The 25,065-nt window shown below is 48.3% G+C and overlaps 1 protein-coding gene across 2 annotated transcripts in view; it reads left to right on the top strand.

The window, feature by feature from the left end:
- Window positions 1–3,357: 3,357 nt before the first annotated feature.
- RAB40C (RAB40C, member RAS oncogene family) overlaps window positions 3,358–25,065 on the top strand; it is a 29,265-nt gene continuing 7,557 nt past the window's right edge. Inside the window, exons 1-4 of one of the 2 annotated variants that reach the window (XM_016136706.2) lie at window positions 3,358–3,531; window positions 4,306–4,531; window positions 23,699–23,759; window positions 24,298–24,358. In XM_016136706.2, coding sequence (XP_015992192.1) covers window positions 4,390–4,531; window positions 23,699–23,759; window positions 24,298–24,358 — 264 coding nt within the window. In that variant the 5' untranslated portion in view covers window positions 3,358–3,531; window positions 4,306–4,389. Of the gene's footprint in view, window positions 3,532–4,109; window positions 4,163–4,305; window positions 4,532–23,698; window positions 23,760–24,297; window positions 24,359–25,065 lie in introns of those variants that run through there. The other variant, XM_036226007.1, reaches the window with a different exon arrangement.

The following is a 25,065-nucleotide window of genomic DNA, read 5'->3' as shown; positions in this document are numbered from 1 at the left end:
CCTGGAGGTGAAGGGCAAAGATATCTCAGACCTCTCCCTTTGTCCCCCAACTCCCCACCTGGACAGAGACTGAGTCTAGAGTCCTAGCCCCATCCTCTCCAGAGCCTGTGGGTGTGGGAGCTGCAGAGGAAACACTTCCCAGACTTCCTTAACCACCCAGCATGCAGGCTGCTCAGCAGGGCGGACCCAGGACTTCAAAGCAGAGGGCCATGTGGGCTGCTTCGTCCTTGGCCTGAGGCCCCTCAGTGCCTGGGATGCTGTCCTGTCCTTTCCTCAGTTCCCCAGGACTCCAGGACATCCTTGTACAAAGGCATGCCACTGCTTGGGAAGTCAGCTCCTCTGTCCACAAGTCCTCCTGGATACCAAGAAGTGGTACCTCTCTAGCCATTCCCCCTTAACTGAGCCCTGCTGCCTCAGACCCTGTGGGTTCCTGTGGTGCCTTTCTGCTCTGAGGCTGGGGATCTGAGATGCAGGATCCCAGCAGAGGACCAAGTCTCTGACAGGAGATCGCTGAGGCCTGCTCCCAGGATCACAACCCGTGGACAGGCTCCTAACCTACAAAGCAGGGATGGATGTTCCACATGCTGTGCCGGGAAAGCTCAGTCAGAAAGTACATTGCTTTATCCTGGGCAATGGAGAACAGGCCTACAGTTGCTGGAGCCCCTTCAGGGGAGGTCCTGAGAGGTAAGAGGGCAATTTTGATGTAAATTCTCTGGAAAGGAGATGATAATAGCTTATCACCAACCATTCCTTCCAGGCAGCCTCAGAAATCAAGAAGAAAACATTAACTTCCTGGTGCTTCAAGTTCCTGGAGAGGGGCCTGGGTGACTTCAGAGCAAAGAATGGGCAGGGCCAAGGCAGAGGTAGGCTTAAGGCTGGGCACAGTGATCCCTGGCTTGATGATCCCAAGGGCCCTCCCCAACCTGCCAGGTGGAGGTTCAGGGGTGGGCAAGCACCAGCTGCTGGCTCCCCTAGTGCTGCATCAGTCTCTTGCCCTCTGGGGACTTAGTCCTCTGCCCCTGGCCAGCTGAGGGCCAACAGGACTGCCTATTGGCTGTTGTTTTGGTAAACATTATGTGTTGTGAGTGGACGTGCCTTTTCTATAAACACGGAGGCCATGTCTGCTTGGAACCCAGCTTCCAAGGAACAGCCATTCCCTGGGAGGGAAGACATGGCCTGAGGAAATGCACAAGCAGGTCCTTCGGGGTTCCTAGTGGCTCTGTTTCTCCCTGGCTAGCCTCTGCCCCCCACCCTGCTGCCAGCATCATAGCTTCCTGCTTCCCCAGAGGGCCAGGAGGACACCTGGCAGGAGACTCACTGAAGGCCAGTGAGGAAGGCCCAGGCACTCACCAGGTGCTGCCTACCCAACAAAGGGTCCTGCTCCTTAGGAAGCCTCCCCAGGCACCATACCAGAATTAAAAGGCAGTGTCCAAGTGACTCACTGCTTAGTAAAGGCTGTCTGCAGCCTTGGGGCAGAGGTCACTTGGCATGGGGCTGCCCACGCAGGAGTCTGCTATCTATGAAGACCACCTGTTGTTGGAAGGTATGGTACAGAAGCAGTGACCTTTTGGGAGGAAATTTCTTGCTGCTTGTTCCTCCCCAGTTGGATGGACCTGCTAGTTGGCTGTCCTCGGAGCAGCACACTGGGGTGTGACTGCTATGATAACATGCTTGTTCCCTCTGCACAGATCTTCTTTTTAGGAAGATCTAGTTCTCATGTAGTTTCTCCCTAGTGTGCACCATTCTGCATCTGGTCTAATAAGGGCTGTACTTGGCTCTGTTTTGACAATTCTTTTGACTTATTTTTTAACCGGTTTATTGAGGGCATATTTTACATATTATAAAGTTCACCCATTTCAAGTGTGCAGTTGAATGATTTTTAGTAACTTTACCAAGTAGTATAACCATCACCAGTTTTAGAACATTTTTATCACCCCTTAAGCAGTCACTCACCATTTCCCCTGACCCCAGGCCCTGGCAACAACTAATCTACTTACTATCTATGGATTTGCCTATTCTGGGCATTTCATATAAATGAATGTAACATTTATCAGTTCTTTATTCCTTTTTATGGATGAATATAGACATTGTATGGATATACCACATTTTGTTTATCCATTGATCTATCAGTGAATGTTTCGGTTGTTACCACTTTATGGCAATTGTGAATAATGCTGCTGTGAACATTCATGTATAAGTTTTTGTGTGGAATGTTTTCATTTCTCTAGCAGTGGAATCGCTGCGCTGTATGGTAATTTTATGCTTAACTTTTTGAGTTATATATAAGTTACATGTCATATGTGAATATATTCTCATAAAAAATGTCATCAATGAAGAGAAAGTCACTCTTGATCTTCAACCCTAGAGGAAACAATGCTGTCCCTTTGGTGAGCATCTTTCCAGACCTATTCCTACACCAGCATTCTGTTTCTCTTTATGTAAATCCAGAATGAAATGATTTGTTAGTTTTTTTAAATCATAAATATTGAAATTACACAGGACATCCTGTACTGTCATTTTCTTTCTTTTTTCATATCAGTGCTGACTGCACCTTACCTTGCTCACCTGGTTGACATAACAGCTCCGTCAGGGGACTCTAGATAGTTTCCTGACTTTCATCATCACTACAACACTGCAGTGAAATTCTTTGAGTTCTAAGGACTTCTCCATGCTAAATCAAATGTGGAATTAGTAGCCTGTCCAACCTCCCTGAGGGCTGTTCCTCACATTCTGACCTGCATGTGATGCTGCCAATCTGATGGGTGAAAAGGATATTATTTTGTTTTATTTTCCATTTCGCAGAGTGAAATTTCACATCTTCACACGTGTTCAGAGGCTTTTCATTCTTCTTTGCCCTTTAAGAAAAACAACACATCCATCCCATGAACAACCCCAAAGTCATTAGTCAAGCCTCAGAGCCCCACGTCCTGACTCCGCGTCGTGGGTGCTTCTGAGTCCCACCTGACCTGATCCCGACTCCGCTAGGCATCTGCCCCGAGCACTTGGGGGCAGGGCCCTGTCACTTGCGGCTCGCGCCTGTGCTGCGATCACCTCTGATGGCCGAAGAGTCACCCACCCACGGAGCCGCCGAGGTTCTAGAATGTTAGGCCTTCATAGCCCCGCGCTGTGACCTACGGCCATGCCCGGGACGAAGGGCACACGCCTCAGGCTGCACCTCTTGCCCACTCGCGTTACCTGCTCATAGCTGTGGCACCCACAACCTCGGGCCAGCCACCGCCCCCTCGGCCCCGCCCCCTGTTAGCAGAGGAAGTCCCGCCTCCCCGGGCTCCCCAGCGCCGATTTGCCACCTTCACTCCGCCACGCCCCCACGGCGGGGAGGGCGGTTTCCGAGAGCAGTTCGCGGGGGTGACCAAGGCGCGATCTCTGGGGGCTCTTTGGAAGCTGCCTGCCGCAACTTACTAGAGGATTTAGTACCCCCAGACCCAGTCCTGTTATCTCCCCTGGGGACTGCCACCATCCTGCGAGAAGGGAGGCATACACAAACAACCTGGAGTTCCAAACTCCTGATTGGTGAGCATGTAGGGAAAAGCGTGGAAAGCACAAAGTGGGCTTGGGTGGGGGCTGTGATAGACGTGTTGTAGTCCAATGTCTCTGGGAGAATTGGCAGCGGTAGCCAATGGCGACGAGGAAGGGGCGGGCGAGGGCCACGGTGTGGTGGGGGCAGTGGGAGGGGTTGCGGAGGACTCCAGGATGCTCTGCGAAAGGGGCTGAGCGGTGTTAGTGCTGACTGACGTGCAAACAGACCAGTGGTTCCGGGAAAGCGGGAGGCGAGTGGCCAATGGCGATGGCAAGAGGCGAGGCGGTCAGAATCTTCGCAACTGTGTGTGGGGGAAAGATGGGAGGGCGGGCGATCTTGACGGACGTGTACACGGACCAATGATTTCAGGAAAGGGGCGGTGGACGGCCAATGGCGATCGCGGGGAGGTGGCATAGGACGGCGATAGGGAGGGGCGACCAGAGGCTTCCCTGCGCTTGTGGGAAACGCTGGAGGCAGGCTGTCGTGAAGGACGTGCGCGTGGGCCAATGGGCCGGGGTAAGCAGGCGGCGGGTGGCCAATGGTGGCGCGCGGGCTGGGGGCGAGGCGGGGCGGCGGGGCTGTGCGGCGCCGTGCGGGAAGCGGCGGGGCGGCGGCAGCTCTGAGGTGAGTCAGGCGGCGAAACAGGTGCGGGCGGCGGGCGCGCCTCGGCTCTGCGTCCCGGGCGGTCCGAGCGACAGTCGGGGGCGATCCGGCCCTCGCCGACTGGGCCACGCCGGCCCGCGTTCACCCGAGCTTCGTCCCCGCAGGTCGGTCGGAGGCCTCCTCTCCGCCGTGCTCCCGCGGCCGGCGCCGTGGGCATGCGGGCGCGGCCTGCGCGCGCGTGAGCGAGGATGGGGACGCAGGGCAGCCCGGTCAAGAGCTACGACTACCTGCTCAAGTTCCTGCTGGTGGGCGACAGCGACGTTGGCAAGGGCGAGATCTTGGAGAGCCTGCAGGACGGTGCTGCCGAGTCCCCGTACGCCTACAGCAACGGTAAGGAGGCCCCACCGCCGGCCCGCCCTCGGGGAGCCGCCCCCTGTCCCCTCTCGGGAAGAGCGCAGGGCGCGCGGCGGCAGGACTGCTCAGAGGCGGCGTGAGCACCACGCAGTCCCCACAGTTAGCTGGCCTGGGAGGCGCTTTGCCCGGTGGGCCTGATCTGCCAACTCCTGTCACTTCGGGTCTATAATGTGAACTGCGCCAGCCAGCCATTTGCCCTCGCCCGGTTAGACTGCAATTAAGAGCCAAGGATCAGCGCCTTGCCTTTTTCATCTCTTCACTGTGGCTAAAGCCTAACACTGCCTGGCAGGGAGCGAGCCTGTGGCAATTTGCAATCTGTTTTCTTTCTCACCATTTTTAACACTAATGAAGGCCCGAGACTGGGAGAAAGCAGCTGGATCCTGAGCTTACAATCAGTTTGTCGCTTTAAGTATCAGCTCGCGGCATTTTTAGAGGCTAACGACTTAATGGGAGACTGAGATTTTGCTGTGAGCTTTCTAGAGAAGGGCTTTCATCATAGGTCAATCAGAGCAGCTTGGTGGCTGCAGGGTGACAACCTACCAAGGAGATGTGTAAAGAAAGGGTTGTTCAGGAGCTGGAGGAAGGACATACCTGAGTATGTCCAGAGCTGCCCAGGTTCTGTGTGGTCAAGGTTGAGAACCTGTGACAATGTGTACCATGTATGGCCAGGGTTTTCTCAAGACCTTGTGGCTTATGTGCACAGGTGGGGGGGGGGTTCCTTGAAGGAAGGCTGTTCCCCCAAGATGTTTAGTCAGTGCTCAGGGAATCAACACATTCTGCTGGAAGAAAATGCCCCATTTACAACATTAACATTCTTTTAAAATATCTGACTTTCTGGCTAAAATACATAGCAGGTACACATCACCAGCACTTGTCTGAGAGCCCCTTGATTTATGTATTTAATGTAAAAAACATAGTTATCTTGGCCAGCAAATCAGTGTGGCCAGTACCCCCTCTGTGATGAGGACCTTGTCCCAGGCCACATGGGGTGTTTCCTTAGAACTAGGGACTCTGCTTATAGTATGTCAGTGTCGAGTCTCTCCAAGGATCTTTTGTGCTTCTGGAAATTTTGTCTTGTCTAACTAATTTTACTTCAAGTTTTTGCTCTCCACACCCTTTGTTGCTTTGTTTCTTGGGCTCTTGTCAGTCCTGTCTGACTGCTCTGAGCATTTGCTGTTTGTTAAATTGCTTGCCTGTGGGCAACTGAGAGTGTGGATGGTGTTTTTCTGACCCTTCCATTTTAGGATTCGTCAGGGTTGTTGGATTGCCTGGACTAGCTTAATGCCCTTCCTGTTCTATCAGCTTCAGCAGTGGGCAGCTGTGCCAGATTCACACTGTGCCACCTCCTGAGGCACGTGCTCTCAGTCCTAGTTTTAGAGGAGACTTCTGGAAGGCAAGAAGGGAGGAACCTTGGGTTTTTCAGGTGAGGAAGGAAAAGCGTGAGGTCCGCCAGGGGTATGTGAGTGAAGGCCTCTGATGAGGTTTTAACAGATCACTTCACCAGCCACTGGCACCTTAATAGGCACTTGGTAGCACCCATCAGAGGTGCCCCTCCTATCTTAGTGGATAGTTGAGTTGCTTTTCCAGTAGTAGTGTTGCTTCCTGGAGCACTGCTCCTGGGCTGCTGGTGGTGTTTGTTCAAAAGAGCATGAGAAAATTGTGAGAAGGGTTGGGCTTTGTCAGGGGCAGCAGTGTTTTCCCGGAACATAGATTTATGCTTCTGAGGGTCAGCTCAGTCTCACCATTAGGTACTCTAGCTGGGTGCAGCAATCATTCAGGAAACACAGAGCCACTAGCCAGAGAGATAGGACCCACCTCCTATCTCTTCTGTCAAATAGCAATGCATTGCCACACTTCCTATTACATGCTGATTGAAGCAGGACCAATATTGAGTAAAATGTGGGGACCTGCCTGAGAGAGCAGAGGTGTTTGGTCCAGCGGAGGGCCATCTGCCAGAAATGGTGAAGAAAGACCACTCTTAGAAAGGCTCCATGTGCTCTCAGGACCAGGGCACACTCAGGGGCCCCTGCAGGTCTCCCATGGCATCACACAGAGAAGGCACAGTGCCTGGGACCCTCAAATTTAAGACATGCACAATGTGATGAGTGGGTTGTTCTGGTCAGGGCCTTAGCTTGCGGACTTGAAGGCCCACTGTTCTTTATCAGGGTGAAGTTGGTGGATTAGAGCATACTTCTATTTGCTTCTCCGAAGTTTTCTTAAGGGTGACTTTTGGAGGTTTTGGAAACTCCGGAGCAGCTTGTTCTCAGGATTCAGTATCATGGGAATTTGTCCTTTGAAAGAGTTGCAATATTTAGGAGATTTTTTATTTTTGATCCTCTTACAAAGGATATACATGTATTTTTTTTTTTTTTTTAGTTGTTAAAAGCCTTCAGCATGTTTCCAGGCTTCTTGTTTTTGTCCTAAACTTGCGTGGTCCTTCTGACTAGGAGCAGATGACCCATGGCAGGGAGATCCCCGCCCAGCGATGGGTGTGTAACCAAACCCCCTTCCTTGGGTCAGATGACTTGCCCACATTGAAGTCTTGTCTAGCTTGTTCCTCACACAGGTACATGCGTGCGTGTTGCTCTCCCCAGCTTCACAAACGTGTGAGTCATCAAAACAGCCTTTTCTAGCACTGGCACCTGAAGCAGTGATCAGCCATATGTGACAATGTGACAACTCCCGCGGGAGCCCATAGTGACTCTTGGTGTCTGGTGATGCTGATGTGTGCCATGCTTATAGCTTTCCATAGACCTGGAGACCTTCCTCTCAGGACGTTTGCTTTCCCTTCTTAATACAGAGGCAGTGGGTTTGTCCTTTCCTCAGGCAGAGCAGAACACTTTGCATAGAGGTGCCACTGGGCTCTCTGCTGGGGAAATAGGCTCCAGAGCATAAGCAGCAAGGAGACTGGGTTGTGGAACTGGCAGGAAAGAGGTAGAACATTTTGTGAGCAGCTCTGCTCTCCAGCGCATCACCAGATCTAACTGCTCCAGGGTGGTAGGCCCCTGAGGTGGCATGCTGGGTGCACCCTAGTACACAGCCCATCCCATTTTACTGAGGGTCCTGATTAAGACAGTTGTTTTTTCTTTGCCTTTGCTCTCATAGATCTTTATGTTGAAGATTGAGGGTTGACAGGAAAATGTGTTGTAGTGTTGATATGACCATGTCTTAGAAGACTCGATAGTGAATATAACTCCATCTCTCCCTATCTGCTTCTCTAAGGTTAGTGTTGGTGGGAGCTTCCTTGTGTGCAGGATGCCCATATTCTTTGATCCTAGGATGTGAGGAGAGGGAGAAAGGAGGTGATTGTGATGGCTGTGGACAAAGCCAGGCAAGTGCTGAGGTCTGCCATGAATGTTTGGGCCTGCTGGTTATTCCTTTGTTACTGCTGTGCCCATGGGGCAGGATGCTTATGTGCCTGTGCCCCCAGTGTGCCAGAATATGGGCTGTGGCCCACGTCAGCGACCTGGCAGCCAGGCCATAGCTCACCGCATCCGCCAGCTCCATGACTTTGCACTGGACAATTCCAAATGTCTTTTCTCACTTAGCTGAAAATGGGTTTCTCTCCTTAGTTTAAACCTCAGGGGACACTGCGTCTTGAGATGCTCCATGATGTTTTCATGAGTCAGGCTATGCCTCCGACCTATACACCCCAGGTGGCTTGTCCTCTGTCGCTTTGTCCTCAATACTAGCATGAGACCTGCACATAAGAGGCGCTAACTAGATGTGTATTATAAATGAACAGCCTATGCTCAGAGGCCCTGTTCTGCGGTCACCACACAGACCCTCCCAGTCTCTTCATCTGTACTTGGTTGGGCCCTCATGTCTGGGTTTTGCCCATTTTCTGGGCCATTTATTGAGAGTTTGCCTTTCCTCTGTCAGATGGCATGTTCCAAAGCAGGCCTTAGCCTGAGCATGACATGTGCCAGGCCCAGGGCCTACCTCCTTGGAGCTGCTCCTCATCTAGTCCTCACCACCACCCTGTGATGGAGGCACTGTCATCATCCCATTTTACAGATGAGGAACTGAGACTCAGGCTGAGAGCTTGCAGCTGTCACAGACAGCTTGGGGCCCGACACCCTCGGTCTTCCTAGGTGCTAGCTGTCTGACCCCCTTCTCTGGGAGCCTGGTGCTGTGGTTGGTGGGGGAGACCCTCTTCTCACTAGGCACCCTCATATTCTCGCCTCCACCCTGGACCTGGCTCCTCTCCCCAGTGACCACAGCCCTCCTCTTCAGTGCTTCCTGTGCGTTTTCCTTGCATGTTCTCAGTGCATCCCAAACAACTTTTCTTTCCTTCTTCCTGGCACCTCTGTCCCTGGTCCAGGGCAAACCTCCTTCTGCCGTGGAGCCTGGGACCAGTCACTGAGGCCCATTTGTTCTCCCTTCACTGCACTGCTCTTGCCCTGTTGCCTCCCTCTTGGCGCTGCCCAACAGAGCAGCAGAGCCCGGAGAGCTTCCAGATCAGCTGCCAACCAGGGCAGCAAACCATGGGTTTCCAGAGAGGTTTCCAGAAGGCCACACAGGGCAATGCGTAGACCCATCTGCCTGTCTGCCCCTTTGCCAGAGACACTCTCCTGCTGTGTGTGGTGTAAAGATCAACCTGCCCCTACCTAAGAGAGTGGCAGGCTGGGAAAGACAAGGTTTCTTACCCACTTCAATTTATGCTAACTGGGCTGATTCGTAATTTGGACTGGTGTGGCCTTTCCTGAATTTTCAGAAAACAAGTTAGTGGGTAGAATATTTTCAATGTTAAGTTTTTCCCCAATATTTAGCATTTGCCATACATTCAAGCAGATAACAGGAAAAGGCTTCCATAGCAGATGCACTGCTGTACAGAGCTGGGTCCCTCTTTCAGGGTTGTGTGGTCACAGTGACACTGCTGTGTCATGTTGTATACACATTTGTCATTGTTCCCATCATCAAGAGTGTTCGTGGATTGGATGATAAACTAAATAGAAAAGTGTTTCAGGAAGGAAACCCTACTAGGGAGTGGGGAAGTAGGCAGGAGGGTCCCACAGGCACTTTCTCTTCCTGTTCTATTTGAATTATAATTGGTAAGGTGTGAAACTGCTGGTCCCTGAAAAACTAGCCACTTAACCTGGTCTGAGAAGGAAGAGAAGGGGGTGGAGTTGTAGCCAGTTAGTGGTATACCTCTTAATGGTTGTTGTGACACCTGGGACCACATTGGTCAGGGTGTCATCTATTGGGCATTTAGAGAAAGTGGGGGAGGGTCTCAGTGTCCAGGCCCCTGGCGTGGAGCAAGCTGTAGAAAGAATGAAAGAAGGGAGGACCGTGGGGCAGGATTTACCGCCCTGGGCCCTCAGGAGCAGGATGTTTGGACTGTGAGCACGGGCAACAGAGACCAGGAAAGGGGCTGAGCCAATATCAGGTGTGTGGGGTCATCCTTTGGGTGGGAAATGAGGGTAAACACAAGTGAATAAAGTGAACTCGAACTTCGAGATGGTAACTGAGTTTTCCTGGTTATAATTGTACTCGCGTAGAGCCAGTAGTGATGGGTAGCTCTGATGTCCACAGTGTATGCTTGTCTTCTGCCAAAATGGGAATATCAAGTACCTCATTGACTGTGGACATGTGTTCTTTAGAAGGTAGAGGAAGGATGGGGGACAGGTAAACCCTGCACCACTGGAGGAGGTGGGGACCCAAAGACATGAGCAGGACAGTGGGCATGACCAAATGACCTTTGGCCACTCAAGGCGCTAGGCGCTGATGTCTCAGAAAAGTACGAAGAAGCTTTGGCTAGACACACAAGAGGGAAGCAATTCATGCAGAGTCCGGGGTGCTAGGAAAGACATGCCTTCAGGATTGCTAGGAGGGAGGGAAGGTGAGGAGTGATCTAACCAAGAAGGAGTGCAGAGGGCGTGGCGTTGGGAGGCCAGCATCCTGAGAAAGGGCATTCTCTACCTCCATTTTTGAGGAAAAACAGAGTCGAAGAAGGCCCAAGTGCAAGAAAGGCAAGCACTTGACACATTTTGAAAAGTGTCAAAGTATGGACAGCCAGGTAGGTGCCAGATCTCTGGGCAAGCGACATCAGATCTCGGCTGGGTGATAAGCATGTATTCCAGAACTCAGGAAGCCAGTATATGGTTCCTAGGTTAGGTGTCAGCACTGTCACTGAGGTAGGCCTGCATTCCCTTCAGTAGTTCTTAGGATCATAAGCTGGGTCCTTGCCAGCCTAGACCTTCCAGGCAGCAGTTGTCTATCACCTGGGCCATGGTTAGGAAGAGTGCCCATTACTCAGATCTCTGCTGGGAGGCATGGATGACAGGTTAAGTGACATCAGGATTTAGATGCTTCGTACAGCCTTGAGTGACTGAGGGAACATAGTGACCAACCCAACAGAGTGTCAAAGTTCTGTGTCCAAGAGTCATTGCAGAGGAGTTGGGGACTCTTAACTCGACAGCAGCCATGATCATCCACTCTGCTCATGGACTGTCATGCTTTTGTAGTGTGGTGTTCCTGAAGCCCTTGTGCCTGGTGCCACTATTACAGATGCACCACTTAGCACTCATTCAGTGAGTCTCCTATTTTTACCCCAATTGTTTTATATTGATTTGTTTCCCATTGTTTTGGTGTCTCTCTTCCTCGGTCAGTATTGGCAGTACTCAAACTGCTGGAAGGCTTTAGGAGCTTGAGTCCAGTTTTCTTACAGGCGCAGTTTGAGCCGGGGGAGGCCTATCCCTGGGCACAGATCTCAGGAGCAGTGTGGCAAATGGAATCCTTGTCAACCTGCAGAAGTCCTGGGTGCACGCTCATTTTTGTACGAACACACGTGTATGCACACAGCTCTCAGTCACTGGGGTTGCCAGCGACTTGATTGGGTCCATATCAGCAGTGACCAAGCCCCTCGATGGATGGGAACAACTAGGTGGAGGTATTATTAGTGAGAGTATTTTCCTCATTTTAAGTTTGTTGGCCAGGATTACAGAGTTGCAGAGAGAATATTCTCATGAAAAATACATGGAAAGCTGTTTAACCTTAAGATTAAATAGGATGGAACACTTACCCTAAGTCTACCACAGAGCAAGTCTGATAACACTGAGCACTAAAAGTGCCCCAGGGGCATATGTAGTACTCTCTTCAAGGGACTCTGTCCCATGTATCCAGAGCCTTAATAAATCTTGCCTTTTGACTGAGTAATTAGGATTTCTCCTGGGGAATAATGGGACACAATTAGAGAAAATCAAGGCTTTGTGTGTATTGTTTTGTTTTGTTTTTAAATAAAAATAAAAAACCTGATGGAGAAAGGGAATCCTTATATACTTTTGGTGGGATTGCAAATTGGTATAGCTACTATGGAAAACAGTTTGGAGGTTCTTCAAAAAATTAAAAATAGAACTACCTTTTGACCCAGCAATTGCACTTCTGGGTATTTATCCAAAGAAAATCAAAACACTAATTCGTAAAGATCTACGTACCCTATGTTCACTGTAGCGCTGTTCACTATTACACTAGCCAAGACATGGAAGCAGCCTAAGTGCCCATCAATAAAGGATTGGATAAAGAAGTTATGGCCGTATATGAAATGGAATGTTACTCAGCCATAAAAAATGAAGTCTTACCCTTTGCAATGACGTGGATGGACCTAGAGGGTATTATGTTGAATGAAATAAGTCAGACAGAGAAAGATAAATACTATATGATTTCACTTATATATAGAATCTATGAAACAAAAGAAACAAACAAACTAAATGAAAACAGACTCACAGATGTGGAGAACAAACCGGTGATTGCCAGAGGGGAGAGGTGTTGGGGGGCTGGGTGAAAAAAGTGAAGGGATGAAGTACAAATCAATAATTACAAACAGTCATGGGGATGTAGAATACAGCACTGTGATGACTGTAGTGCCAGGTGAGTGCTAGAGTAACTGGGGGGATCACTTCATAAATTTATAAATACCTAACCATCGTATTGTATACCTGAAAATAATATAAAATAATAATTTAAAAAATACTTCAACTTAAAAAAAAAAGAAAAATCCAAAATAGCCTAAGGGTTCAGCAGCAGAAATATGTTATATTCATAGGGCGAGATTATTATACATCCTTGAAATATGCTGGCTTGAGGAATTTTTAATAAATATGCAAAGATATGGGGAAGTCTCTGTTATTAAGTGAGAAAAAAAGTATTCCTAATTAGTATGTCAGTGGGTGTCAAATGAAAGAATTGAGGAGTGAAATACATGAAAACGTTAACGATGATTATCTCTATGTTTGGAAATTATGATTAATTGTTTAAATATCCTGTATTTCGCCAGGTTCTATATATGGATCTATTTGTTCTTTATGGACAGCAGAAGGCTTTGCTTTGGTTTGGTTTTGTGTGGTTTTTAAGGCATTAAGGAAAAGTTCTTCCTTCACAGGAAACCAGTCCACAAACTGCCCAGAGTTTCTCCTGTAACCAGCATGTCGGTGTAGACACAAAGGCATTTCAAAATTTATTAGGTAACTTCTGCTTCCTTTTCCTTCCTTCACCAAGCAGCCCCCTTCCTCCTCTTTTCAGCGACAGGCTTATATGTGTGCCTGTGGTGGCAGACCCCAGCCCGTAGGAGGGCAGGCATGGAAGACACGCAGATCATCCTTGTTCCCAGAATTTCTGTGCAGTCAGCACATTAGGGGACAAGTGTTCACATCTGGCTCTGATCTTTATTCAGACCCGTTTTGTAAAGTAATTCAGCCTCTTATGGTCAAAAGGCTTACTAATCTAAACTCTGAGCAGATCAGTACCTTGTGGGTTACTTTTTAAAAAAATAAATTTTATTGAGTTATAATTTACCTACAATAAAATAAAATGTACCCATTTTAAGCGTATAGTTGGATGAGTTTTGACAAGTGTATATGCCTATATAACCACTGCCCTAATCGAGACCTGGAACATTTCCACCTCCCCTGAGAGTTCTCTTCTGCTCCTTGGAAGTCGGTCCCCTAGGCCCCACTGGTCCGCTTCCTGTCACTCTAACGTGCTTTGCCTCTCCAGAATTTCCTGTAAATTGAATCACACGGTACTGCATTCTTTCTTATCTTTCGTTTGTTTCACTCAGCATAATGTATGTGAAATTCATTTATGTTCTTCCCATTTTGTTCCCAAGTAGCATTCCTTTGCACGGATATATTTGTTTATCCATTTACCTATCAATACAGTTTTGGTTATTTCCTGATTTTGGCTATTGTGAATAATGCTGCTGTGAACATTTTTGTATGAGTCCTTTAAACATGTTTTGAAATTTATTTTTGTGGTAAAAATATGCATAATTATCATGTTGGCCATTTGTAAGTGATTCAGTGGCATGAAACACATTTGCAACACACACGTTATTATGAAGTATGTGCTTAACATATAAGAAATTGCCAAATTGTCCTAAAGTTACTTGATAAGAGTAACTTTTGAGTTCCCACCAGCAACATGTAAGAATTCCATGCTTTACACTTTGGCTGATGTTTGATGTTGCCAGCCTTTTTTCCTTTTAATCAACTTTATTGAGGTATAATTTATGCACCAAAAACCTGTTTCCATTTAAAGTTTGCAGTTTAATGGGTGTTGACAGGGATATATATACCTGAGAAACCATTGCCACACTCAGTCCTCGTGCTCTTTGCAGACTTCCTTTATCTGCCCCCAGACCTGGCAACCGCTGACCTTTATGTAATAGACTAGTTTGCATTTCTAGAATTTTTGTACCTATAGAATCGCATCATTTGTACTCTTGGGTACCTGGCTTCTTCGTGTCTCCATTTTCTGTGAGATTCAGCCACATTATTGTGTGTAGTTGTAGTTCACTCCTTTGTATTGTATAGATTTCATTGTGAGTACTGCCATGTCTTATTCTTCTACAGCTGGGCTTTTGAATAGTTTCCATGTTTGGGTTATTCTGAATAGTGCTCCTATGAAAATTCTCATACAAGCATACCTCAGAGATATTGTGGAATCTGTTCCAGATCACCTCAATAAAACGAGTTGTAATCTTTGCTGATGAAGGGGTCTTGCATTCAGTTTGTAAAAAACGCAATACTTGTGAAGCTCAATAAAACAAGTTATGTCCGTACATGTTTTTGGTGCGTATGTGCACACATTTCTGTCGAGAATACTCTGAGGAATTGGATTGCTGGGTTGGAGGGTACGCAATATGTTTAGCCCTAGTAGATACCAACAAACAGATTTCCAAAGCAGTTGAGCGAGTATAGAGTTCTCATTCTGCTTTCATTTCAGCAGGTACCTGTTCCTTTATAATAGCCATATAACCTCCTTCTGTGGATTACTTTCTGTTACTTAACCATTTTACAGTAGATGGATTTTTATTTTGTATCCAGTTTATTTATAATGAAAAATAATGTGCAGTAAATAGCCTTTAGTTACTTTTGTACCTGGATATTTCTTTTCTGTTACTGCTGTAACATTATTTTATGGATCAGTAGGTCATAAGTCAACAGCAGGGTGTTGGCTGCTTTCTGCAGGCTCTAGGAGAGAGATGTTTCCTTGCTCATTGAGTCGTTGGGCAGAATTCAGTTCTTTATGGCTGTGGGACCAAGATCACTGTTCTCTGCTGGCTGTAAACTGAGGGCTGTCCCAGTGTCCAGAGATCGCCCACATTCTTCACTCGTGTTCCCCTTATTCCATCTTCAAAGCTAGGTCAGGGCCGTCCCAGGTTTTGAGTCTCTCATTCCATCTTATCTTTCTGACTCAGAGGGAAGAGGGTCCTTGGCTTTAAGAACTCCTGATGACATTGAGCCCACCCTTCTCAAGGTCCATGACCCGCCTCTTTGCCTTGTAGCAAGCATATTTACGGGTTCTAGGGATTAGGAGGTGGACATCTCCAAGGCTGTTACTCTGTTCACCACAGCTTTCTAGAAAGTTCTTTTGTTGTTTTGTTTTGATAGATTTTTGTAAGCACAATGGCTGGTCAGAGGAGTGTATGTTTGCATTTCTGTTAGATACTACTTACTACTGGTATTAGTTACCAGTGGACTGAATGTTTATGTTCCCTCAAAATCTATATGTAGAAACCGAACCCCCAAGGCAGTGGGATTAGGAGGTGGGGCCTTTGGGAGGTGGTTAGGGTTTGAAGGTGGAGCTCACAAAGGGGATTAGTGCTTTATAAAAGATCCCACAGAGCTCCCTCACCCATTCCGCCATGTGAGGATTCAGCAAGTGGACTCTCACCAGACAAGGGCTTTGCTGGTACCTTGGTTTTGGACTCTTAGCCTCCAGAACTGTGAGAAATAAATTTCTGTTGTTGATACATACCCCTCTCCCCCTCAGTCTATAATATCCTGTTATAGCAGCCCAAGCCAACTAAGAAATCACCACAAACTGAGCATCTTAAAATAGCACCTGCTTATTAGGGCATAGTTTTTGTAGGTCCAGAATCTGAGCACAGCTTAGTTGGGTCCTCACAGGCTGCAGTCAGGTGTGGGCTGGGGTAGAATCCCTTCTAAGCTCACGTGGTTGTTGGTAGAACTTAGCTGCTATCAGTTCCTGGCCACGTGGGCCTCTCCATAGGGCAGCTTGTTCATTGAGCCAGCAAGGGAGAGAATCTGCCTGTAGGAGTCTCGTGTAACGTGATCTTGGAGGGGACATCCATTACCTTGGCCCTACTCAGGGTCAGAAGCAAGTCTTAGCTCACACCACCCTCACGGAAAGGGGTGTAACCAGTGGCACGAGTGCCAGGAGGCAGGATCCTGGGCCCACCAGAGATTGCCCGCCACACCACTCAGTATTGTCTCTGTCACATGCCCACTGGGATGAGATGTGTGGAATTCTTTCTGTTCCAACACATTCTGCGATACGAGGCGCATTTCCTTGGCATAAGCATGTGCCGTGGCCTTACCTGTACGAGAAGACGTGTGAAGGCTGGTCAGGTGTCTTGGACTCTACGCATGTCCAGAGGACCGCCTGGGCCTGGGGCTGCCTGGACGGCTGGTGTGTGGATCCCAAGGCACTTCCGCCTGCCTGTGTTATGGAAAGCTTTTCTGGTTCCTAGAAGACCTGATGTTATTGTTTCACCTTTTGTCTGCCCTTGGGAGCTCATTTTCCCTCCCTTAGGAATACCACTAAGAAACAACAGCTGCCCTTACTGGGTTTAGGAGTGGCACCCTCACACTACTAGTTGGATGTCACATCACACTTCATTCAGACAGCCTGGCTGGGGCCATGCTTCCTGAGAGGTTCTGCGATCTTGGAACTATGTAGAAAACCAACAATCTGAGCTTCTGACACAACAGCATCCCCTGCCAGTATGGAGGGGCCTGGCCAGGCTGCACTGCAGCCTTCCGTGAAGTCATTAGGTGACCTGAGTTCAGCCAGGTCACCTGCCTCGCTGTGAGGGTGTGGCGTTTATGGTCCACACTGCCCAGGGATGCCTCTAGCCCTATCTGGGGGCTGTGCAACGAGGAGAATCTGTTGGGAATGGTTTCCTTTCCCTGGGACACTAGCCAGCATTCTAGTTTCTGGTGCTCAATTTAAACTCTGCAAAGAAAGACATCGGTTAGCATTTTCTATTTCATTCCTAATCCATTCTTATATTAATCGTTTTTTTGTTGTTGTTCATTGTTATGAATTTTTAAAAAGTCCTCCTGTGGCTTTTAATTATGTTGGAAAATAGCTGGATATTTACACACTAATCTGCCGTTTCTTCATAAAAGACTGGAACCTCGAAAGGAAAGGAGGTGGCAGCAAATGTGCTATTAGAGCATATGTGTGGGATGTGCCCTCACCCAGAGGTCAGCCGAATTGTGCATAGTAGTCTTCATTCTGACCAGCTCCTGCTCCTGCTGAACAGTGGAAAACTGAACTTAAAAACAGCTAAAAATCTTGATTTATGCACCCAAAACAAAGCTGAATGGGCAGATCTAAACAGACGGCTGAGAATTTTTGGTTCTTGTTCATGTGTGTTTGTTCTTTTGCCCTGATTACTTCATAATTTCCTAGGGCGGTATTGGGGATGGGTTTCTTGGGAATCTGTTTTTTCTGCATCAGTTACTAACAGACATTCAAGCATTATGAAACTCTAAAGGAAGGGACATGGAGGAGGAAAGCGTGTCTTCCAGCCTGCTCAGTCTGGTGACTCCTGGTAGAACACCACAGTTCAACTTCAGCCAGCAGAGGGGCCACGGTGCTGTATAAAAGAGTCAGCCCAAGGAGAGTGGCTTATGCACCAACCAGATTATCCTTGACAGGCTGGCCACATGAGTATGGACGCCTCACTCAGGTGGCAGATGTTCCACTCCTGAGAATGGGAGGCCACATAAAGACAAAGCTGGTGTTCTGCTGGTCAGTGACACCTGGCCCTCAGCCTTCCTCCTGGGCATCCCTGCAGTTCTGCTTATAGCTCCTGCTGAGGTGGGTCTCAGCAAGCAGGAGGGTAAACTCCCCAAATCACCAGGACGTGACTGTTGGAAAACAAAGTGACATTCTAGAAAGTTGAAACTTTAATGACCTTTTTTTGTACCATTCTTCCTTCCTCTTCTGCTTCTTTTTTTGAATCCATGCTATGAAATACCACTTTGAAGGGCAGCAGAGTCAGCAGCCAGGTAATTATGATGTTCTTGCAACTTTAGCCTCTGTCAGCATTTTTCTGGAGCTCGTGAGCTGCTCTGTGCACCTCCCTGCCTTGGCTGTTGTCAGGGGCTGAGACCAGTGATGCAGGGACACGGTGTTGGGAGGCCGCCAGCTTGTGCCATGCTGAGCCCTGGAAGGTCCTTCTAGACCAGTGCTTTGCAGCATCTCCTTTATTGTTGTGAAAAAGAATGAAATTCATAAACAACGTATTTTATTTATACTCAGAACTAAAACAGACATGTGCATGTATATGTATATTTATAACATAAAGGAGAAAGAAAGGGGTGCAAGGTGTTGTAAGATCATTTATATTTCAGGAGATCAGTGCTTGGGTCCAGTTGTACTAGATGCTAAGGTGATAGTAAAAGTGTACCTGATAAATGGTACCAAAGTGGATATATTATTCTGGGGCTTTTATTGCTTACTAAACATTATAGTTTTAAACATTTATCTATGTGGATACATGTAGCTTTTGTTCATTTGTTTTCAATTTTTTATTAAATATTCAGATTTTCAACAAAAAAAGTGTACCTGGTATAGATGTCACTATGGATAATGTGGTTCTTCTTCTAAAATGGTGAACAATTCTTGGTAAAATTCTGAACAAATGAAACCCAGCCTCCTGTGATTTGCAAGGTGGTGGCAGCCCTGTAAAACATGGCACAGGGCAGCTAGGCAGCAGCATGAGTCCATCAGCTCCCGGAACAATGCCTGATGTGTAACAGAAGTTATAAAGTGATTTATGTCAAGCGAATTGCCACTCCCTTCAGGAACCCCATGAAAATAATAGAAGAGATATTATTAAAAACATGTGAACCCATCAGGTGAGAGAGGTTGACCATTTGGGAAACAGGTGCTACTGCCACGGCTGAGTGCAGAGAGCTAAAGCCAGGGCTGTGAGGGGCTGGTGGGGACCCCACGGCTCTAGACCCCACACCCCATGTTCCCAGGCCCCTCTGAACTCAGCCCGAGGGGGATAGGCTGAAATCAGGGCGGGGGCCAAATGGCTGGATGGCCCCCAGCAGGGACACAGGAGGTCCACTCTTTGGGAGAATCGGGCACAGTAGACGGCTGAGTGCAAGTCCATTCCAAATGGGGAGACCCTGGCTACTCCTCCACCCCTGGTGCTCGGGAACCCATGGCCGCAGACAGTCTTTGCTGGAACAGTCATTAGCCCAAGAAATGTAAGTTCCACACACCCTGAGGCACCTGGCAGCTTCATCATAAGCCCAGTTCACAAACCAAAGTTACCCAGAACTTCTTGTGGCTTTTTAGGATCTCTGACGGGTGAATGGACAACCAAGGATCACCCTAAGGTGAGGAAAGACATCCAAGGACCCTAACAATCTTATAACTAATGTCTGAGGTATAGGGATACTGCATTCAAGAACCAAGTACAGGATGCTGTTAGAAAGGAACTATCCAGAGGACCAGAAAGAGCTTTTAGAAATTAAATTAAAAATAGCAGAATTTTTTATAAGATCGTAGAAAGGCAGGAAGATAAAGTTGAGGATATCTCCCAGAAAGTGGAGCAAAAAGACAGAGATGGGAGAAAAGATGAGAAAATTGGCAAATGAGAGGCCAGGATGTGGGACAGAAGAGTGTGTGGGTAGAGGAGTGAATTGGGGACCTAAAGGCAAAAAGTGTCCCCAGAACACTGGGCAGATAAATGCCCTAAAGCTTTCTGAGTAAAAAGAGGACACATGAGAAGGATTGGGAATCAGAATACTCATCTCCCCTGGAGCCTTTGGTCACCTGCCACTGGCCCTCAGTGGCCTCCCCGAGCACTTGTCCACCCAGAGTGTGTCTGCAGTCCTAGGGCCTGAGATCTGGTCATCCTGTGTGGCCCTTCTCCATGTGTGAGCTGCTCCAGTTCCCCCGGGCACCAGCAGAGGTTCCAGCTTCCGATAGCTGATTTTTCTTCTGAATGGTCATGACTGTGCTATACAAGGTGTTAAATATTTTGAATGAAACCTCTGGTCATTTTTTGAAAGAGCTGCTCAATATTTAAGGACTAATGGTATGAAGTGAGGGAGGGAGTGATTGAAATTCTCTGGCAACAGTTGTCAGACCTAAGAATTGTCACGGCTGATTCATAGTGAAGTTTGGTTGACGCCCATCTTTACAGCACGGAGACTTTGCCCTTCTCTAGGTGTCTCTCTCTGGGTTCTCTCTGGGTTTGCTATGTCTTTTCTGTGAGTTTATAAAGCTCACCATAAGTTTTTATCCAAATTTGGGATGTGAGAGGCAAAGTAAGTATGAAGAATATGTTTGAATTTTTTTCGATATCCAAGTGAGCGTGTCCGCCAAGGGCCTCCGTGCTCCCCCCCTCCCTGAACCTGTCTTGACGTATTGGCTCCCCAGCCACCCTCAGCTGGACCCAGTTGTCCACAGTAGGAACCTGCTGCCCAATTTCCTCAGTCTTCTCGCGGGGGTGCTCAGCTTTCTTGGGGTTGCCCGTGCTGGCACCAGACATGGAGGCCACCTGTCCCTAGAGGCCGGGTGGGACCAGAGTGTGCCAGAGAACGCTGCCACTGTCTGTGAGTCTAAATCACTTCAGTGGTGACATCATTCAGCCATCAAATTCCAGCTTCTGCTCTGCTGTGTTCCCTAAGAATCCTGTTCCTTGACGAGCTCTCTGACCCAGTGGTAGGGAGACGGGGCTGTGCAGCAGGAGGGGCGTCAGGAGGAGAGCTGCTCCTCCTTGATACCAGCTCTGAGTGCCTGTCCACATGGATCACGCGCATGTGTTTGGCAGAGTATTGAGCAGAATCGCTAGAGAGCAGGGACTGCGTCCTTTCTGACACAAACTAAAGTTAACGCCATGTTGTCCTGAGTGGAATGTGGGCAGATGGGTCAGTGAGGCGCATGATGCAGGTTATAGGAGGAGGTCAAGCAAGGCCCTGCCAATGTGCTAGTCCTCCCTGGAGGCGGGCAGAGGACGGGAGCCTCTTCCCTGTACCCTGTCTCTTAGCCTTTCCTGGGTGCCCTGTCCTACCTACAGCTCCCTGCTGGGCCTTTGGGCCACAGTGCAACCTCTGGTGGCTTGGCTGCAGGGCCACACCTTTCATGGTAGCTGGCCTTGGGGCGGAGGCCAGAACAGTGTCCAGTCGCCTCAGCCCAAGTCTGCTGGGCTGATTGCCACATGGAGGGGATGCCACCTAGAGGATGGGCATCCACATCCACACGCTTCCTGGAAATTACCCTCACAGGGTCCATCTCACAGAAACTGGAGCTAGGACTGAGAGGAGGCAAGTCCTGGGGCAAATATGTGCTTCCCGTTTGATAGAGAATTCAGGAGTTTCCACCAAAGAAGCTGGTTACCTGCAGACAAGAACTGGGGGGAAGGACGAGTGCAGAGGAGGACATTGAGGACAGGCCTGAGTTCTGTTTCTTCCTGAAGGATAGCTCTTTTCCGTGAGAATGTGTGCAAGAGAATTTTCTCTTACTTTAAAAAAAATTTGTGGTAAAATATACATAACATGAAATTTACTATTTTAGTTATTTTTAGGTGTACAGGTCAGAGGCATTAAGTACATTTATACTGTTTTGAGATCATCATCACTATCCATCTCCAGACCTTTTCCATCTTCCCAGACTGAAGCTCTGTCTTATTAAATGCTGACTCCCCATCCATGTCCCCCAGGCTCTGGTAAACTGTAATCTATTTTCTGTCTATGAATCTGACTCTTCTAGGGACATAATACACATGGAATCATACAGTATTTGTCTTGTGTCTGGCTTATTTCTCTGAACATAGTGTCTTCAAGGTTCATCCATATTATAGCATGTGTCAGAATTTCATTCCCTTTTAAAGCTGAATTGTATTCTATTGTATGTATAGACCATTTTGTTGGTCCACTCATCCCTCAATGGACACTTGGGTAGTTTCCACCTTTGAGAACAACACCACCATGAACATGGGTGTACAAATACATATATTTTCGATTCCCTGCTTTTGCTTCTTTTGGGTGTAAACCTAGAAGTGGAATTTCTGGATCATATGGTAATTCTGTGTTTAATTCTTTGAGGAACTGCCAGACTGTTTTCTATAGTAATGGCACTATTTTACACTCCTACCAGTAGTAGACACGGGTTCAGATTTCTCTACAACCTCACCAACCTTTATCATTTTCTATTTTTCTTGATAATAATTTAAATAGGTGTTAGTTGATCTCTCATTGTGATTTGATTTGTATTTCGTTGATGAGAAATGGTGTTAAGCATTTTTTTTCATGTGTTTATGGTCATTTGTATATCTTTAGAGAAATATCTATTCAAGTCTCTTGCCCAGTTTTTAATCGGGTGGGGATTTTTTTTTGTTGAGTTTTAAGATTTCCGTATATTTTCCTGATATGTCAGATATGTGGTTTCCAAATATGTTCTCCCATGTCTTGGGTTGCATTTGTATTCCGTCAAGTGTCATTTGATGCATGGGAGCCAGGTTTTGACATGTGGTTAGAGCCGGCCAGGCAGAAGCACAGCCAGGATGCAGGCACAGATGCCTGAGGGAGTGCAGGCCCTCTGACATGTGCTCACGCGTGCACACACTCTGGGTGAGAGTGACACCTGTGTTAAGATGCCCATTTCCAAGCCCTCTTGGAACAACCGATATATAAAGTCATGAAACTGTTGACATTTTTAAGGCTTAAGAGAGGAGGAGGAAACACTGAGCTTTTAGAAGTTTTCAGAAGGTTCATAAACCAGTTGAAGATCTTACATGTAAGATAATATGTCTAGCACTCTCTGTGGCTACCAACTTCTTTTGGACTTTTTTCCCATAAAAGTATTTTTAAAAGAGAGAGAGAAAGAAGAAGGAAGGGAAGGGAGGGAGGGAGGGAAGGAGGGAGGGAGGGAGGGAGGGAGGGAGGAGAGAGAGAGAGAGAGAGGAAGAAAGAAAAGAAAGAAAGAAAAGAGAAGAAGAAAGGAAAAGGAGAAGGAAGGAAGGAAGGAAGGAAAGAAGGAAGGAAGGAAGGAAGAAAGAAGGAAAGAAGGAAGAAGAAAGAAAGAAGAAAAGAAAGAAAGAAAGAAAGAAAGAAAGAAAGACGCCCCTCCCTCCACGCCCTGCCTCTCCCTCCCTCCCCCGCCCCTCCGTCTCCCTCCCTCTCTCCTCTTTCTTCTTTTTTCTTCGCCTCCTTCCTCTCCCTCATCATTAGAGCAAGCTATGGCATATATAGGTTTTGCAGAGAGCTTTCCAGAGAAATGGCATTTTAGAAATTACTTTACCCTTAATACTCCAAGCACGCTCCAGTCGTCAGTACTTGGCAGCTATGGTGAGCCTAAGAACTTGAAAATATGATTAGCCTTTGAGAGTTCAACTTGAGATCCACACAAAGTGGGCTGTCCTCTTCCGGGCGTGCCAGACTCCATTCCTCTGCCACCCTCTCTTTGGCCTGTGCTATGGTGCCCAGGATGCTTGCGTTGCTGGACTGGAGCCACAAGAAGGCTAAGCCGGGAGCAGCAGGCCACTCCACCCAGTTTTGCTGGGCTGTGAGACTGAACCCCGGTGAGGCAGGTCTTGATGGGCTTGTTCCCAGGCCTTACCTTCAGCCACCCTCTGCTTTCTCGCAGGGATCGACTACAAGACAACTACTATCCTGTTGGACGGCCGGCGGGTCAAGCTGGAGCTCTGGTGAGTCGGGCTGTGCAGGGCAGCGGTGCCTGGGGGCGGGGATGCTACAGCACTTCAGAGTTATTGATGGGGCTCCAAAGCTAAATGAAGTATCAAGAATCCTTAAAGGAACAGGAAGGAGTCGTATTTACATTTCATTTGGAATAGCTGTTTAAAGAGGTCCTGTGTAAACGTGGAATGGATTCTGTTTGGTGATACAGGAACCAAAAGGTTCCGGGCTGTTTGTTCTGATAAAGCCCGGCTCCCTTTTCCCACAGAGGCTCAATTCCAGTGGCCACAGCCCCTCCTCCCTCTTCCTTTGGAGCATTTTCTAGAACCTTGAAGTCAAGAATAAATTCCTAACAGGGTTGGGGTTCCCCAGCCTGGCAGGACAGTGTCCCTGAGCACCCAGGCCCACAGAAGTTGGCCAGTGTGAGCTGTGGAGAGGGAGGGGAAGGGGGCCAGGGCCTGAGCCCCTGGGAGGGATCATGTTGCACATGCCAGAGTCCCATGGGCTGCATCCCACTGACCGCCCCTGTCCCCTACCCCTGTGTTTCAGGGACACATCGGGCCAGGGCAGGTTCTGCACCATCTTCAGGTCGTACTCCAGGGGCGCACAGGTAAGACCAGCAGTACTGCCAGTGCCACTCTCCAGAGGAACAACTCATATTTCTGTGCTGTCAGACCCTACATGTGTTACTCTTTCTAAGGAAGTTTTGATGTTTGGACATCAGGCTTCCACTAGGCTGCCCTCTGAGCTAGGGGCCTCAGTCATTAGAGGGTACCAGGTCCTTATGTCCCCACTCTCTGTTCCCACTCTGTGTCCCCACTGACTCCTATGGCTGGTACCAGGGGAGGTGTGCTGGGACCCTGTACTGTGGAAACTCTGCTTGGTCATCTGGCTCACTAGAAACCGAAATGACTTCCCCCTCACATAAGACCTTTACTTGTGGAGCAAGGAGGCTGCTAGGGAAGCCAGGTCCATCTCAGGGCAGGTGGCTGCCAGGGCTGACTGGGCTGGATTCCTAATCAGTATTGTGGGACTGAGCATTGGAGCCACTGTGGAAGGGGCTGTCCCAGGACCTCAGAGAGGCAGGGCATCAGCAAGGAGTAGGAGATGGTGGCTGTCTCAGGGGCTGCCATGAAAGTGCACCCAAGTTGGGTGGGTGTACAGGGGAATGGGGCCACCCTAGGGGGTGGTGTGCAGGGGCACCCCAGGGGAGCATACAGGGGCTTGCTTGTCCCTCTCTCTATGTCCTCTGGGCCCTACAAGATGCTTGCATGCTGGGTGGATCTGTGTATGATTCAAGGCTAGGAGAGGAGAGAA

Source organism: Rousettus aegyptiacus, unplaced genomic scaffold (assembly GCF_014176215.1).
Source record: "Rousettus aegyptiacus isolate mRouAeg1 unplaced genomic scaffold, mRouAeg1.p scaffold_m13_p_8, whole genome shotgun sequence".
NCBI classification, from domain to species: domain Eukaryota; kingdom Metazoa; phylum Chordata; class Mammalia; order Chiroptera; family Pteropodidae; genus Rousettus; species Rousettus aegyptiacus.
Note: the sequence above shows the minus strand (reverse complement) of the source record. Positions and strands in the feature narration are given on the sequence as shown.